Below are 18,300 nucleotides of genomic sequence, written 5' to 3'. Positions count from 1 at the left end.
ATTTTATTAAAAATCTCCCCCCTTTACTAACTAATTTTTGGTGAAGCCTAAAATGAATTTACGTTACTGTCCTTTTTTCTATTCACACTAAAAATAATTCCAAGGTTTATTAGTAATTCCACAAGCGAAATAATCAGTGATCTAGAGTTCGAGACTCAGTTACGACGTATTATTATGAATTTTTCTCATCATTAATTTTCTTTGGTTGTTTTATATAAAAAAAATAAAGTTCTCTTTAGTCCCACATCTTAGAATTGATAACATCAAAGAAACTTCTATAAATATTTTAAACCGACGATGTTAAAACATATATTTTTCTTAGTTTTTTTACTAAGATAAATATAATATTAAATTTAAATAATTTTTTTCATAGGGAAGTCCATTACAGTAGTTTATTGCTGGGGCCCAAATAATTTATATATTATTATATTACACACGCAGCGCGTGTGCACGATCACACTAGTATAAATTAAAAATGACTATCTTTAGTTTATGATTTAGATTTATTTTTAGAATTAAATATTTTTTTAAAAATAATAAATTCAGAATTAAATAATATATAAAAATAATTTTAAATTAAAATTAATAAAGTTTTTAATAATTTTTAAAGATTAAATAATTTTTATTTTATTAATTTAAAAAATTATTATCAAAAATGAGAAAAAAATATATTTTTTTAAAAAAGTAATATTTATTTTAAAAAAAATTATCTAAGACCGCTAAATGAGTTGAGACAGCTCGAGCAACTTATAAACTTACAGAGTTATAGAATATATATGTTGAATCAGAATTAGGAGAAAAAGCAAAAAATGGATGACATAGAAAACATATTCAAAGTCATCTATTCCTAACTTTTCCAACACTTTCATGTATTTCTTATACAATAGCTCATTATGCTCATCCCTTTGGTTACACATGTCTGTAGCAATTATGACCATAACTGTTACAACACATTAACACAATCCGGCTCAATATTGTTATGCATTACGATAAGCAGTTATGGTCTTAACCTCTACCAAACAATGAACAGAGTTAGATGGAACAAACTCACTCCAATTGCATTGAGGATCTCATAACACATCTCAAGAGTTTATATCATTTAACACATCTCTGATGAGATTAAGAACATTGGATATCTATCTAGTCACATACAATATCAATAAATTATTGTTTATCGGACACCACTAAATAGTGACCAACATCTAACTGAGCTAACATCATCAGAAGAGGCTCCAATCCTCAGAAGCTTCACGGTTTTCATCAACAGGCTCAGATTCTTCGGTTTGTTCGCTAGGAATCTCATACTCGATACTCTGTCCTGAGCCATATGTTTCTTCAGATCCTGAATCTCCATTACCGGCAAATGAGGTCTCTTCTTCTGGTTGGACAAAATTAATCAAGTAGTCGAGTCCGTAGATGATGTCGTATACCATCAATCCCATCCTTCCTCCAATCCAGCTACCGAGATGACTTCCCATGAGATAGCCAAATCTTCCCAGTCTTTGCTCTCCCTGGTAACCTCCTGCATAGGTGCCAAACAGAGTGCCAGCCCCTCTAAGGAAACCCTCTGTCATTGTTCCTCCGAAGTATATAGCTTCAAAGAAATCCCAGCCTGACGATATGATTGGACCCACAATGCGCCTGGCCTGCCTCGATGCATCCTTTGCAGCTTTGGTTCCAGCTTTTAGCGCCTGCTTTGCCGCCACACTAGCACTCAGGCCCCCGGTGATTGCCTCGGTCAGGGCTATCTCAGTTGCGCGTTGCCTTACTCTTTCTACATGTGAATTTCTTATGTTGTAGACATAGAGCTTGACCCCCTCTTTGGCGACACAAGCAAGTGTTCCAGAGCCCATGTCGAAGCAGTTCAAAAATGTGAATTTTCCACTTTTGGATGCAGCTTCCTCTCCGACAAATTCCCTAAATTTCTCAGCTGCAAGTGCAGAAGGACAGTCAAAAGAAGCTTATACAACATATAATCAAAAACGAACAAAAGATTGAAAACTAAGATAGTTCTGAAGCTAATAATGTCAGTCCCAAATAAAAAGGTTTAGAATTGTCTCTAAACGCTAAACCCTTGTAACCATGGATTCTAACCTTACTAAGATCGATGGAAGGACAATATCCTATAGCCGAACATTAAAAATTGGAACTAATACAGATTGTTAATTGCTGCAAATTTAATAAGACAGTTTTATTCTCTGTTATGCGATGTAGTCAGTGGGCTCAAAAACTAGTTCAGAATAGTATTATACTGTCATCTAGATCGCTGTGTGCTCATTTAACTAGTAGAGTCATCTACATGGTTTGATCACTTCTCAACTTCCAGCCCATCATCATCATAAGCTGATCAGAAAAGTTAACCAGATAGACAACTTAACCTCTCAAAAGTTATAATTGAGGAAGATAATAGTTAAGATTTAAGAGCCATATGGGGATGGGCTGATGTTGATCATTAGGATTCCAAGTCCATATAACTTCAATCATCATTAAGCTATGTTTATATCAACCGTTTGAGATAGACTACACAGATCTTATCCCTACATTGAGTTCATAACTCATTATTCCGAAAAAACCATATATCCATGTACATAAATAACAAAATATCGAGTGTGCGCCAATTAAAAAGAGATCAAGGATAGCTAGAAAAATCCAAATCCATATCATAATTTTTATAAAAAAATATTTAGAATAGTTCAAACAAATACATGATGAAATGTATCTCAGAATCATCTAAACAAAATTGTAAAATAATAATAGTACATCAACAAGGCAGGAATAGGAGCTGAATATTTAGTCAGCCAAAATTGACAACAAATCCTGTTTCAAGGCAAGGTATTGAAAGAAGTGTGCAGATCCAATGCAAAGATGCTCTTCTCATGTGAACCAATACAATCTGCTACTTAGACCAAGTCTTGGTTTGATAAAGATTATATTACATGTTTCAGTCTGAATTCTCAGCAAAGTTGATTGCATAATCAGACAATCATTCATGCCAATAAAGCAGCACTTTGCCCTAGGATTTGAAGTTCATCTATAAGTAATATTTTAAGCTTAGTTTACCAATTGCAACTCAATAGGAATGGACCATGTCAATAGTAAATCCAATGTCCTTTTATTAGTGTGTTTATTGCAAGTCGCCACATACTTTCAAGGTTTCAATAGCAACCAAGGACTACAAAGCTCATCACAGACTTTAAAAATAAACAAACACATTTTTTTTAAGGAAAAATGAGCATCTTTTGTAAATTCCTTGGTAGGTCTTGGGCCTTGCTTCCATATACACTATCAAAACAACAACAAAGTTTTTTGTGACATCAGATTAAAATTTAATCGAATTTCTCATTTCAGTAAAATAGAGGTAGTTCCATAAAGGAGATGAACCTGATTGAGTATCAAGTCTACGTGCAATCTCAAAAGTGTTCTTCGCCATAGTTGGAGAGGAAAGGACTCCCAGAATAATTCTCCAAGCCTCCTACTCATCTATGATTACTTCTCCCTCCCTCCCTCCAGGTGATGTCTTCCTATGTTATTTCAGCCTATTCTATATTTCCCCCTTTAAAAACCCTAACCCATTTAATCGTTAGTTCTAGGTCCATGCAAATTCAATTCATGAAAAACTTGGTTACGCCCCACTATCACCTGAGTTCCTAACACAAAATTGTAGTACATAAAAATAGAATCAAGGATATTTTCGATCAACTTCATCCGAAAATCCCAAATGACAAGAAGCGTCCGCTACACTTATATTAGGTGACAACTCTACAGAGGGGACAACAAAAAAGACTTGTATTTGGACAGAATAGACAGAAACGAAGCGCACCTGTCATGCTGAGCGCTATTAGGCCGGTGACGAAGAGCAGGAGCTGTACTCGCCGCTTCTGGAGATCCATAACTCTTCCGAATTGCGAGTTCGATCCCGACTTCGACGCTTGTATCCCTTGATCGATGGCGATTTGGAGTGCGGAGGCAGCGACCGAGGGGGGATTTACCTGCTCACGACTCCATTGTGACCGAATAAGGGAAGTCTTCTGCCGAGGCAGGCTCCAAAGTGAGGTGGGCTCCAATAAAAGCGAACTTTTACTTTTAACCTCACAATTTTATATGTTTTCCAAAGTACACCCTAATAATTTGCACTGTTTGACCATGTACTGTTGAAAGCTGGATGGCATTTTAGACGAACTAGCCCATGAACAAATCTAAAAATTTCTATAATTCATTGAAATTGATCATTTTATAAATAGATATTTGAAAAAATCTCTAATAAATTTCATAATTCTCCATTTCAAACTTATACAGTAAAATAGTTGACATAAAAAATCCATAATTTCCACTTAAAAAAATAAGTATATCATTGTAAATCTATAATTCAATTTTAAATTTTTTCCTTCTCAATTCATGAGCCACCCAAGAACCTACTCCCTACCGCTAGCCTATTTAGTATATCTTTAAATAATTTAAATTGATAAAATTTTAATTTAATCTGCTTAAATTATTGGATAGAGATAGCTAATCAAATATGGCCAATTAAAATGATGGCTGAGGGCATATTTTTGGTTGAAAGTTATTGTTAATTCTTATAATTCGTCTAATATTATGTTATTTAATCATGTTTGGTTCAAGTAACGAATGATTCTCAGATGATGGAGCATGCCCGCTACATTAACAAATGATGGAATGTGATTATTTTGTAAGTGTAAGGTTTTACGTGATTTTAAAATTAATATTTTTTTTCCAAAATTCATGTTCTATGTTTTTTCCAAAACAAATATTTCAAAAATTGAATAAAATAATATTAGATTATATTTTATTCTAATAACTTAAACTAAACTGATCTTAAGTGTTGATAGTAAGATAAATTCATATGAAACAAAAAGACTTACAGTGCTGGGAGAAGAATATTGGAAGAACTTGCCATCAGAAGAATGATTACGAATGAATCGAAAAACTTTTCAAAATTTCATGAACTAAAACCCTCTGTTTGCTCTTGAAGTTTTCTCTTGATCACACACTTTTGATGAACTGATCATCTTTCACCGATTAGCTTGGACACCTTTTATACAAAAGGCCAGCAGTAGTAACACTGCCCATGAAAGAGGAAGAGGACGAGGAAGGGGAAGCGACGCCTTTTCTTCTTCTGTGCAATGAAGGGGTACCCTTTCACCTTCTAAATTCCAACATCTCTCACTCATATAAGTCAATTCATAAAGACCATGGAAGAACATTCAATTCATACTTCAGGAAAAATAGCTCATGCGACAACAAGCACACTGAACAATTACTACTAAAAAAGTTGTTACACTTAACTTAGCTGTTTTATCAGCTAAATCAGAGACATCAATAACATGCCTTTACCCTAGATTACATTATTTATATCAATATAAACATCTCTAATCCCTTATAATGACTATTATGTCAAAAACATGTTCAACATCTCCAATCAATATAATTATTCACAATTATATTTTAAGTACTCAATAAAAAATGTAACTGATCGACCCATGAATAAATATCAAAAATGTAAATCAATATCAATATTCCTTTTAGCTAGAATCTATTCATTGTAATTAGTCACTTTTCTAGTTATGTTCCATAAACTAGATCATCCATACATAATAGGAAACATGGTAAAGTAGCAAATACCAAATAGAACTTTAAGTAGATAATTAAATAGTCACTTAGGATAAGATTAAGATTAACTTATAATCTCAAGGGTCTCACATACTATAGAAGCAGAGATCCATTCTTCTAATACCCTTATTATCATCATAACACATGTAGTATGAATTATATGCTATGGTATTTTTCTCTTTATCAAAAAGAGTGTATGTTTTTTTTTTAAATTTAACATCGTATAGATTTTGATCTAGATATACTTAATATCTAATACTAAATCTAATATATGAATTCCAATCTAGCCTTAAGTAGATTCAGTAAATGGTGGGTTCATTTACTTTGATAATTGTTAATACATAAATGATCTCATCTTAACATAATTATCAAGGTGACCTTAATTTATAGGTATATCTCTATTCACAACTATATAAGTTATCCCATAAGTAACTATCTTATATCTATTTATACTTAATAAATAGAGATGATTGTTTATGTGAGTGGACCAATCTTAATCCGCCAATATGCTCACTGAGACTTTATCCAAAATGTAACATATACACTAAATAAATCATGATATTTTCATGTTTTTACAAAGTATTACATTTGATAAAGTCCCAAAAACTTCATTTATCCTTGAAATGACTCTTTAGTTAAATGACTTAGTAAAAAGATCTGCAAGCATAGCATGTGTAGAGATATACTCAAGAATTATCTTTTTCTTATCAACAATATCTCTTACAAAATTATACTTAATTTCTATATGCTTGCCTTTGCTGTGATATTTGGGATCCTTAGAAAAAGTTATTGCAGCTTGATTATCATAGTATATTGTAACAGAACTCTCACTGTCCTTAGCAATGTTTAAATGTTTCAAAAACCTCCTTAACTAGACAACTTCTTGCACAGTCGCTGCATAAGCTACATATTCAGCTTCCAATATCGATAGCGCTACATAAGTCTATTTCTTGCTATTCCATGAGATGACGCCACCATTCATCAAGAAAGTATAGCTAATGTGAATTTTCTGTCATCAAGGTCTTAGGCCCAATCTATATCTGTGTAGTCCTTCAGGCTTATATTGGACCCTTAAAAATAAAGACAATAATCTATTATCCCTTTGAGATATTTGAATATCATCTTCACTGTTTTCAGTCTCTCGATCCTGGATTTGATTGGAAGTGGCTAACTAAGCCAACAACATAACTTATATCAGGACGAGTACACAATATAGTGTACATTAAATTACCAATGACATTGACATATGATTTTTTTTCTTCATTTTGACTATTTCTTTAGGAGTCTTAAGATGTATACTTTTGCTCAGAATAGTACTTCTCACTGTAGGTATTTGTTCAATATTACAATCTGACATGTTGAAGTGCTATAACATCTTAGTGATATAAGCCTTTTGAGATAAACCTAAAAGTATTTTTGATCGATCTCTAATGATCTTTACTCCTGAGATGTACTTAGCTTCTCCCATATCTATTATATCAAATTATGATGAAAGCCATGATTTGACTTCTATCACATATTTTATTTCACTTCCAGCCATTAGCATATCATCAACATATAATGATAAGATGATTATTTTTTTTCTTTCTTAGGTAAACACAATGATGCTCATTGATTATTTAGAAATCATAAACTAAGATGACTTTATTAAATCTTAGGTTCTATTGTCTTATCGCTTGCTTTAGTTGATATATAAAATTTTTAAGTTTACATATTCTATTCTCTTGGCTTTTAGCAATATAACCTTCTAGCTGTGTGCCATATAGATTTTCTCACCAAGATTACTATTAAGGAAACCCACTTTTTACATCCATTTGATGTAATTCCATGTCAAAATGTGCTACTATACCATTTGATACTCACCACGTGCTGACATAAACTTCACAACTAGGGAAAATGTCTCTTTAAAATCAATACCCTTTATTTGGGTATATTCTTTGGCAACAAGTCGAGCTTTGTATTGATTAATCGATCCATCTACTTTCCTCTTAATTTTGAGAATTCACTTATTCCCAATAACCCTTCAATCTAAAGGAAGATTGACTAAATTTCAAACTTAATTTTTCTCATAGACACTATTTTCTTATCCATTGCAATTTTTCATTTTTCTCTTACTGAGCTTCTCAATATTTCCTCACCCGTCAGAGGTTCCTTATCATCAATTGGGAGAATCATTAATGGCTCATTCTCAATGTCAAATCTTCTCTGAAGAATAATTTGATGACTACTTAGTCGTAGGTTATATTGTTGAGAAACTAACTTATTTATCGACAAATCACTCATGATACATGATTTATTTATAAAGGAACATTATCCTTCTCCTCTATCATAAACAAATGATTATCTTATCAACCTTCTCATTGGAAACTCAGTTTCAAGAAAAGTTGCATCTCTAGACTCTATTTCAAAGATGGTTTCATCTTATTGCTTACCAATGAAAATATAACCCTTAGAAGTATCAGAATACCTTATAAAATGCACATCTTACCTCTGAGTCCTTATTTTTTTTTATATTTGTGAGTCTTATCATGAACATAAGTAGCTGACCCCCAAGGTCTCAGATTACTTAAATCTAATTTTTTATCTGTTCAACGTTTATATGGAGTAGATGAAATAGATTTAGAAGACACTCGGTTAAATATATAGCTTGCAGCTAATAACACATCTCCCTAATAGAAAATTGACAAATTAGCTTGAGCAATCATAGACCAAACCATATTTAGAAGAGTTTGATTTATGCTTTCAACAACTCCATTTTGTTGTGGAGTTCTAAGGATAGTTAGCTGTCAAATAATTTCTTTTTCATTATATATTGTCTTAAATTGATCAAACAAATATTCACCTCTACGGTAAGTACGTAAGGTTTTAACCTTACATTCTAATTGATTCTCAACTTCGTTCAAATAGCGATTAAAGAATCTAATGCTTCAAATTTATGAGAAATTAAATACACATGATTAAAACATGTAAAGTTATCAATAAATGTAATGAAATAAGAACTTTTATATCTAACTTTCACATTCATTGGATCACAAATATCTAAATAAATTAATTGCAATGGTAATTTAGCCCTAATAATGATTTCCTAATTACTTTTCTAGTAAGGCAATGCTCATATATAGATAAGTTAACTTTAATATGAGTGCTGAGCAGACTCTCTTTAGCTAATCTATTCATTTGTTCTTGTCCTATATATCCTAATCTACCATGATAAATTTTATCATTTACATCAACATCGCTAGTAAGAGCAATGTTTTAAAAAAACAACCATTATTGTCATAATCATGAAATCATTTGATACATAACAATATTCTATTAATACAGAGTTAATTCTTAGTTCCACACAATGACTATAAAAGTTTACACAATAACCCAAATCAAGAAGACTAGTAATGAAAATCAAATTCAGTCGAATCTCAGGAGCATATAAGACATCATGTAGAAACAAGGTATGTCTACCATGTAGGCTGAGTTTGCAAGTGTCAACTCCTTTGACTTCAATTCTTTCATTATTTTCCACATATATCCATTTGTTACCAGTTTGTATTCGACAGTACTCCACGTATGTAGCTCGACAACAAGCTACATGATTCATTGCTCCTGAATCTATAATCTACAAAGGATAAGAATTAGCAAACAACACTAAACTAGCAACATAATGCTTATAGAAAGAAGATAAACATGAATCTACATTTTTCGACTCAATACATTTCTAAGCAAAGTGACCCCTTCTTGCCATAATTATAGCAAGTCAGTTTGCTTTTAGGTTTCTTTCCATACTTCTTTCCTTTCTTCTTGATTGGGTCTTGCCCATCAGTAGCACCAACTTCTTTTTCATTTTCCTTTCCTTTCTTGAACCATCTTTTCTTATCCTTGAAACTAGATGCTCTAACAGAACCTTCAGCTACAAAAGCTTATCTAGAAGTCCTTATGAATTCTATTCTCTCCACCTCTAGTTTAACATGGCGTGAAACATCAATGAAAGTCTTGATACTTTCACTGTGAGTCAGATTTTATTTCATCGTTTTCCAAGAATCATGAAAGGAATGGATAACTGCCTGAACTAATTGTTGTTCATCAGTCAACTCATAATCGATAGCCTTTAAATCCTGAATCATATGTCATTTCCCTAATATGCTAGGGCATGGTAACATTCGGGCACTTTTTGTAGTTGCTAAACTTAATGTTGGTTAGTCCTAAGAAAATCGTACCGGTTCTACTGTACAAAATTTTTTTGTACAAGTGTCGAACCCTTCCTTAAATAACCGATTGTATTCTTTAGAAGTTAAATTAAGAATCGCAGACGGAACTTAACATCATTGATTCCAAATTTAACTTATCTGTTCTTAATGGTTTAGATTTGAATCGCAAACGGAACTTAACACTATTGATTCAAATCTACCTAAGTTATTAATTCAATAAATATTAATTTCTAAAATTGACTTCTAGGACTGCATGGCGAGGCACATGACTTTCTTGGATATGGGAACAACCACCACCGCCTAGGCAAAACCTTTTAAGGAAAGCTAATATTTATTTCCTTAAATAACTCTAGGTTAACCAAAAAGAACAATCGAATCACAAATTTGAAAAAGAAGAAAACACAAACTCGAAAAAATTATTTCGAAAACTCTAGAATCATATGCCTCTTGTGTTTGGTATTTCCATAAATAACTATACAAAGAAACTAGTATGATGCGAAAAATAATTACTAGTTATACCTTTCTTTGTAAGCAAAATAACCTCTTGATCTTCTACCATATTCCTCTTCTTATCCCGGACGTTGTGTGGACAACGATCTACCGAGATGAGAATCCACCTAAGCCACCTTCTTCTCCAAGCAAGATTCGGCCACCACATAAACTCCAAGAGATATGAGGTTCGACCACCACCACCAAGCTCCAAGGAATGCTAGAAACAAAAACTCCTTTCTCTCCTTCTTCTCCTAGCTAGAACTGGCTGTTGGAGCAATCCCAATGGTCCGCGCGACCATGTGTTTTGGTGTTTGGGCAAAGGGTTTAAGTTAGGTACGGTTCACCCTTGTATTTGATATGTGTACTTGAGTTGTGCAGGACTGCAGGATACACATGTGACTCAGGTTGATGGCTTCGGGTCCGGTGAAGGATGGAGCATCCGAGGGACCGTGGACAAGGTAGCGAGGACAAGGGCCGAGAGAAGCGACTTCGAGGCATACGCGAAGGATGACATTGGGGACGAGCCGCGGGCTTGAATGCATTCGAGGGACGAGAGCCAAAGGAAGTAGGCTTGAAGGCAAGAGGTCAAAGCTGCAAATGAAGCGTCAAATGAGTCATAAGGGTGAGGGTACGAGTGCATGAGAGATTGTACTCGGAGAAAAATCCTAGTTTTAGGGTTTTACTGTAGCAGTACTATACCGCCACTGTAGCAGTACTGTAGCAGTCGACTGCATGTTTTAGCAGTTGACTGGGGCAGTTGACTGGCAGCGAACAGAATGTCTCTGTTCGCTCGGTTAGTGTGGAATCGAGTCGTTGGGATGTAACGGCCGAATTTCCACAGAGGGCAGTTGACTGCATGTTTTGGCAGTCGACTGGTAGGCCGAGTTTTCAACCCGCGACCTATATAACCAAGGCTTGGAAGCTTGGTTATCGTTGACGAAATAGAGGTGGTTAATCTCTATTAGTAGTCTACTTGTGCCCTAGCTTGTAAAGAGTCCTTGGTGAGAGTTGTGGTGAGGTTTCTCCACCCACAAGGAGCTATGTGAGCTAGCCGGAGGTCTTCCGGGGAGTAATCCACCGACGGATAGGGATCGTCCACCTTACGGACAGTCGTGGAGTAGGAGCTTTATCTCCGAACCACGTAAATCGGCGTGTGTTGGTTTGCTTGCTCTTTCTTGTTCTTTGTATTTGTATTTAACTTTCGTATTTGTGTTTGTATTATTTGTATTCCGCCGTGCAACTAACAAATACGTAGAAAGCGATCGATTTGGAGGCGCCGTCTATCCAACCCCCCTTCAAGCCGGCCACCGATCCCCCAACACCGGCCACCATCAAGAGCTCCAAGAGGGGTTGCCACCGGCCACAAGAAGAAGAGAAGAGGGAGAAGCTAGGGCCGGCCACCAAGGAGGAAAAGAGAAGAAGAATATAATAGAGTCGTTTACCATGAAGACACCTCTACCCCTTCTTTTATAATCCTTGGTCTTGACAAATAAGGAAATTTAAATAAAAACTTACTTAATTCTTTTGTCATGAAAAAGAAAATTTTAATTAATTAAAATTAATTTTTTTTTTCAATTTCAATGGCCGGCCACTTATTTCCCCAAAACAAGGAGAGTTTTAATTAAAACTTCCTAATTTGTTTCCGGAAATTTATAAAAAAATTTTCCAATAATTTTTTTCTTCATAGTGGATTATAAAAAGGAAATTTTATAAATTAAAATATTTCTTTTAAACATGTGGATGATTTCGAAAAAGGAAAGTTATCTCTAAAATTAAAATCTCCTTTCAATCTATAAATAAGGAAAGATATCAAATCTTTTCTTAATCTTTTGTAGAAACTAATAAAAGAGAATATTTAATGTTTAAAACTCTCTTTTAAATTATGATCATGGTTAAAAAGGAAAGTTTTCTCAAAATTAAAATCTCCTTTCAATCTACAAATAAGGAAAGATTTTAAATCTTTTCTTAATCTTTTGTAAAAAGCTATAAAAAGAAAGATTTAAATTTTAAACTCTCTTTTAAAAAACATGATATTCACATAAGAAATAATTTTAATAAAAATCCTTTTTAATATTCTAGTGGTCGACCACCTAAGCTTGGAACTCAAGCTTTGGCCGGCCACCAACTTGGCTCATCCACTTGGTCTTGGCCGACCCTAACTTGGGTTTCGAGCTAGCTTGATCGACCCTATTAGGATGGGTAAGAAGGTGGGTATGTGGTAAGTATAAATCTCTATATACAAGAGGCTACGATAGGGACCGAGAGGAGGAATTGGTTTTGATCTCCCGAAGAAATTAAGCTTCCCGTGTTCGCCCCGAACACACAACTTAACTTCATCAATAATAATTCATATCACTAAAGAATTATTATTGAACTACCGTACCAATCCCAAATTATATTTTTGGGCTCCTTCTTATTATGAGTGTGTTAGTCTCCTTGTGTTTAAGATGTCGAATGTCCACTAATTAAGTGAGTTACTGACAACTCATTTAATTAATATCTTAGTCCAAGAGTAGTACCACTCAACCTTATCATCATGTCGGACTAAGTCCACCTGCAGGGTTTAACATGACAATCTTTATGAGCTCCTCTTGGGGACATTATCAACCTAGATTACTAGGACATAGTTTCCTTCTATAATCAACAAGTTACACTATAAGTAACATCATTTCCCAACTTATCGGGCATTTTAATTTATCGAGCTAAATCTCACCCTTTGATAAGTCAAAGAAATAAATATTAAATATATGTGCTTGTTATTATATTAGGATTAAGAGCACACACTTCCATAATAACTAAGGTCTAGTTCTTTTATTAAATCAGTATAAAAAGAACTTACCTTAAATAGTCCTGCTCAATACACTTAGAGTGTACTAGTGTAATCTATTAGTCAAGATAAACTAATACCTAATTATACTACAACTATTCTAATGGTTTGTTCCTTTCCATCTTAGTCGTGAGCTACTGTTTATAATTTATAAAGAACCGATAACTCGATCTTCTGTGTGTGACACCACACACTATGTTATCTACAATATAAATTAATTGAACATCTACATTTGGTATATATAAATGTAGACACTTGATCAATGTGATTCTTGTTTATACAAAAGCTAGGCTTTTAGTATACACTCCAACACTTAATTGTCAACTAACGAAGTTTGATTAAACTAACTCCACTGCATTTTTCCCTTAGGGCAACCTTGACATGAATTTATGGTAATGATTCATATTCAAATATTAGATTATCTATCATTGAATAATCAATATTCTCTTAGCACTAGAGTCCTTTTTCTTCCGTGTCTTATATGCATCAAGATCACGTTTATACTGTGTTGTTAAATCATCAGTAGGTTCTTCTATAAACTGATTTATGGCCTCTAGAACTTCTTATTCCTCAAGAATATATTGTATTTCAAGATGTTATATTTTATAGTTATTCCCATATAGTTTCTCTTCCTTATTGAGTTTAGCTATGATATTCTTAGTTGTTATGACCTAACATAAATAAACACATTATTTAATAATTTAGTGTAATTTATATGTATCTTATTATTTAATTAAGAATTTCAACCCTTTAATAACCAACTCTCAATTGATTTGGTGAAGCCTAAAATTAAGTTATGTTAATGTCATTTTTTCTTTTCACACCGAAAATAATTTCAAAGCTTATTAGTAATTTCAACTTCTTATCATTCTCAAATCATATATGCATAACCTAATTTCTACTATCTGCATCGCTTCTTTTCATCATCTCAATGCTCATCGGTTTTTCATCATTCTCTCCTCCCCCCTCTCTCTCCAATTTTTGCAACAATTTTCTCTTTATCCTTTTTATATCACAACACATTAATCCATATGTTTTAGCTCTTCTGCATATCAATATAGCTGCATCAATCCATCTGTATCTCATCGATTCTTGAGAAAAATCACACACACATCTATCCATCTCAGTATTTCATCAGTTATTTCATTAGTTTTTTGAGTGATATAAGACATTCTCACTACATAACTTGAGGTATAATTAACAACCTAATTTCTACTTTATTTTCAGATTAAGATTTTTATAGAATAAATCATATTAGCATTGAATAATGTTGTTTAATTACTTGACAGTAAATATTCATTTTATATAATTTATGTGTATTCAAGTATTATATTACATAAGCAACGCGTGTGCGTGATGACTAATATAATTTATGATTGATTTAATATTAATTTGAGTTAGTTTACAAAATCAAGTAGCAATTGTGTTTTCGCTTATCATTCATATAATCTAAACTAACCAATATTGATCAAGGGGGGGGGGGGGGGGGGGGGGGGGGGGGGGGGGGGGGGTGAATAGCTCGTCGCGTGCTCGTATGCTTGGCGTTGTTTGTTTCTTCAAAGATGCAGCGGAAATATACAAGAAAACAACACTCAACGCTAACACTAAGGATTTACTTGGTATCCACCTCACAAGAGGTGACTAATCCAAGGATCCATACACTCACGCACCCTCCACTATGAAACACACTCCTCTACGGTAACTACCGAAGGCGGAGAAGCCTTTACAAACTCTCAATACAAGAAGAAAGGAAAGGAAATGAAATACAAGCAAAAGCTTACAATAAACTGTAATCCTAACTTCTCTTCTTGCTTTTGATCCGCCTCTTGACTTGGAAGAACCTCCAAGAATCTTCAAGAACTGGCGATCTGAACTTGAGAGAGAGCTGTGGAGTCGCTGGTGAAGATCGGAGATGAATCGTAGAAGCGATGCCGAAGGAAATGAACGCCTGCGGCCTTTATCGACGCCAACGGTCGGATCCCAATCGATTGGAATGCTCTCAATCGATCGGGGAGGCTTTGGATCGATTGGTGGATTGATCCAGAGCGCCTCTGTGCTCTAGAAATTCGCCTGGATCGATCAGCTAATCGATCCAGGGCTTATCGCGACAAAACGTGCCACCCCGATCGATCCACCGATCGATCGGGGTCTCTGGATTGATCACCTGATCGATCCAGAGGCATTCTGTTCTCGCGACATTTCTTCCCAATCGATCGGCTGATCGATTGAGAGGAGCTCTGTCGCAGGGACTCACCCGATCGATCGGCTGATCGATTGCGAAGCATCCAATCGATCAGCTGATCGATCCAGATGCTGGTTTTTGCCCAAAACCAAGTCCCAAAGCCCCCAAACCAACATCCGGTCAATCCTTGACCTGTTGGAACATCATGCCTAGCATCCGGTCACCCTTGACCTACTAGGACTCCCTCACCAAGTGTCCGGTCAATCACTTTGACCCAGTTGGACTTTTTCTCATCATGCCAAGTATCCGGTCACTCCCTTGACCTACTTGGACTTTTCTTCCTCGTGCCAAGTATCCGGTCAATCCCTTTGACCTACTTGGACTTTCCAACACCAGATGTCCGATCAACCTTGATCCATCTGGATTTTCCCGTGCTTGGCTTCACTCACCAGGACTTCCATTCTGCCTAGCTTCATTCACTAGGACTTCTCTTATGCATGGCTTCACTCACTAGGACTTTCATCTGGCTTCACTCACCAGGACTTCCTTCTGCCTGGCTTCACTCACCAGGACTTCCTTCTGCCTGGCTTCACTCACCAGGATTTTCTTCTGTTTGGCTTCACTCACCAGGACTTTCACCTGGCTTCACTCACCAGGATTTTTTCTGCCTGGCTTCACTCACCAGGACTTTCACCTAGCTTCACTCACTAGGATTTTCTCACTACCTAGCTTCACTCACTAGGACTTTCACCTGGCTTCACTCACCATGATTTTCTTCTGCCTGGCTTCAATCACCAAGACTTTCACCTAGCTTCACTCACTAGGATTTTCTCACTGCCTAGTTTCACTCACTAGGACTTTCACTCTGCCTGGCTTCACTCACCAGGACTTTCAATTTTGCCTGTCTTCACTCACCAGGACTTTCAAACTGCCTAGCTTCACTCACTAGGTCTTTCACCTGACTTCACTCACCAGGATTTCCTTACTGCCTAACATCCCAGTTAGGACTTCCCAATCAAGTATCCGGTCAACCTTGACCTACTTGACTCATCTTCAACCAACCTGATCAAACCCTGATCAGAGGGGAATTGCACCAAACAATCTCCCCAAATGAGCAACTCATTGTCAAACATCGAAACCCAAACCAAGACTCAAATCTTGGTCAACCAGGTCAACTTTGACCTGAGGGATATTGCACCAACAATCTCCCACTTTTTGATGTTTGACAATACCACATTTAAGTTAGGCTAATCCCATAGCCTCAACCTCCTTCATGCCACAAGGTAATGAAAACATAAGTTAAACCCTTCATTCTCCTCCTAAGAGCGCAAACTCCCTCTAGGTAATGAAGTCCTAACTTAAACCCTTCATTCTCCCCCTATTGACACACATCAACAAATGCCCTATCTTTGGGCACACATCGACAAATTCACTTGTTGAAAGTTTTCCCCTTTGAGACTCTCCCCCTGAAGAGTTGCTTATCGTTGTTCACAACTTCACTCATTGTGATCAACACGATAATGAAAGTCTCATACCCTTCATTATCCTTAACCCTACATTCTCCTATTAATGTAGTTAAATGCTCATCCTTGAGCATTTTTAACTTAAACCACTTGAACAATGAGGATATCCACCCCCCATTAAAGTTCAAACGCTCAACCTTGAGCATGGTCTGAAAAGAAGGTTAACCACCTTCCAAGGTTCATGAAAAAATCGTTTTCATGTCTTTAAAGAGTCCCTCCTCCTAAAGACATGGTGATAACTTCTGTCATTTCACGAACAATGACTTGGAATCCCTAAACCTTTAGGAAACCCAAATTTAGAAGTTTTGAGGTTCAAATATTCAATATTTGAAGCAAACCTCAACCTAAACTTCTACTTAGTCTCCCTTAACCAATCCATCCTTGTTTTCAACATGAAAACACCTTATTTATGTATACAAATATACTTTTAAGGGTTTGGAATGGTTGCCTAGACTAACCATGGTTCAAAAATGCTGAAATCAAGCTTTACCAGCCACAATCAGCAACTTCGATCGATTGGAGTTGGGTCCCAATCGATCGGACCATGCTGAATCGATCCACTGATCGATTCAGGAGGGCTGGATCGATCCAGACGGCTTCTGTTCGCGAGAAGCCTGTTCTCAATCGATCGCCCGATCGATTGAGACCCTTCAATTGATCGGGTGATCGATTGAGGTCTGATAATTGCTGAAATTTCATTTCAGTCAACTTCAGAAACCCCTAAAAAATTCTACAAAATTCTAAAAATCGTGAAACTTTGTGTAGACATTATTTAGGATATATATTTTCAAGGAAAAATAGTTTTCTAAGAAAATACATCATATTTTCAAAGATTGACACAAACTTGAAAACTTACAAAAACTTTAGTGTTTTCTTCAAGTTTGTGTCTAACTATTCAATGGTGATTACTATTAAAAGATAGCCTTCACCATGATTTTCCAAAATCATTTTAAAATCATTTTCAAAACCAATATCCCACCATGTTCCTTGGGCTTAATGCACATGACTTGTACACTAGCTTTCCCAATGATGGGAACACATAACTATGTATTTTGATGAATTTAAAACTCAAAAGAATGCACTGAATCAGCATGTTGAGTTTTGTTCATCATCCTAACATCTCACTTGTCTCTAATGTGCACAAAACACATACAAGTCATCTTTTTAGGTCTTTGTGAGATGTAAAAGTTGGTTTTACCCTAATCTAGGGATCATGCATATCTATCTAGACATTTTCGTGAATATTGAACATCCACCTAGGATGTCACTTGTTGATACACTTGTACCACTTGTTGGTACAAGTTGATAAATGTCACTTGTCCTTGATTTTAAGGAATTAAAAATAATGCATAATATGTTATGACATACATAAAAAAGAAATAGCTTTCAAAAGAAAGATTCCTATAACTACATGATGTATGAATGCATGACATGGTATTTTTGTAT

General features: G+C 35.2%; 1 protein-coding gene across 1 annotated transcript; it reads right to left on the bottom strand.

Annotated features, from left to right (window-relative positions):
* Positions 1–1,032: 1,032 nt before the first annotated feature.
* On the bottom strand, positions 1,033–4,035 carry LOC122008969. The gene is made up of 2 exons (XM_042564912.1): positions 3,821–4,035; positions 1,033–1,930 (listed from the first exon to the last, which is right to left on the bottom strand). Exons 1-2 carry the CDS (start codon positions 3,888–3,890, stop codon positions 1,221–1,223), a joined length of 780 nt encoding a protein of 259 aa, XP_042420846.1. The 5' UTR covers positions 3,891–4,035; the 3' UTR covers positions 1,033–1,220.
* Positions 4,036–18,300: the final 14,265 nt, after the last annotated feature.

Source organism: Zingiber officinale, chromosome 8A, assembly GCF_018446385.1.
Source record: "Zingiber officinale cultivar Zhangliang chromosome 8A, Zo_v1.1, whole genome shotgun sequence".
NCBI classification, from domain to species: domain Eukaryota; kingdom Viridiplantae; phylum Streptophyta; class Magnoliopsida; order Zingiberales; family Zingiberaceae; genus Zingiber; species Zingiber officinale.
Note: the sequence above shows the minus strand (reverse complement) of the source record. Positions and strands in the feature narration are given on the sequence as shown.

Bases quoted from the DNA above. Each gene is read 5' to 3' on its own strand.
- LOC122008969 (XM_042564912.1), bottom strand. From the start codon at position 3,890: ATGGATCTCCAGAAGCGGCGAGTACAGCTCCTGCTCTTCGTCACCGGC. The intron at 1,931-3,820 runs GTGCGCTTCGTT...CTGCACTTGCAG, and splicing joins AATAGCGCTCAGCATGACAG to CTGAGAAATTTAGGGAATTT.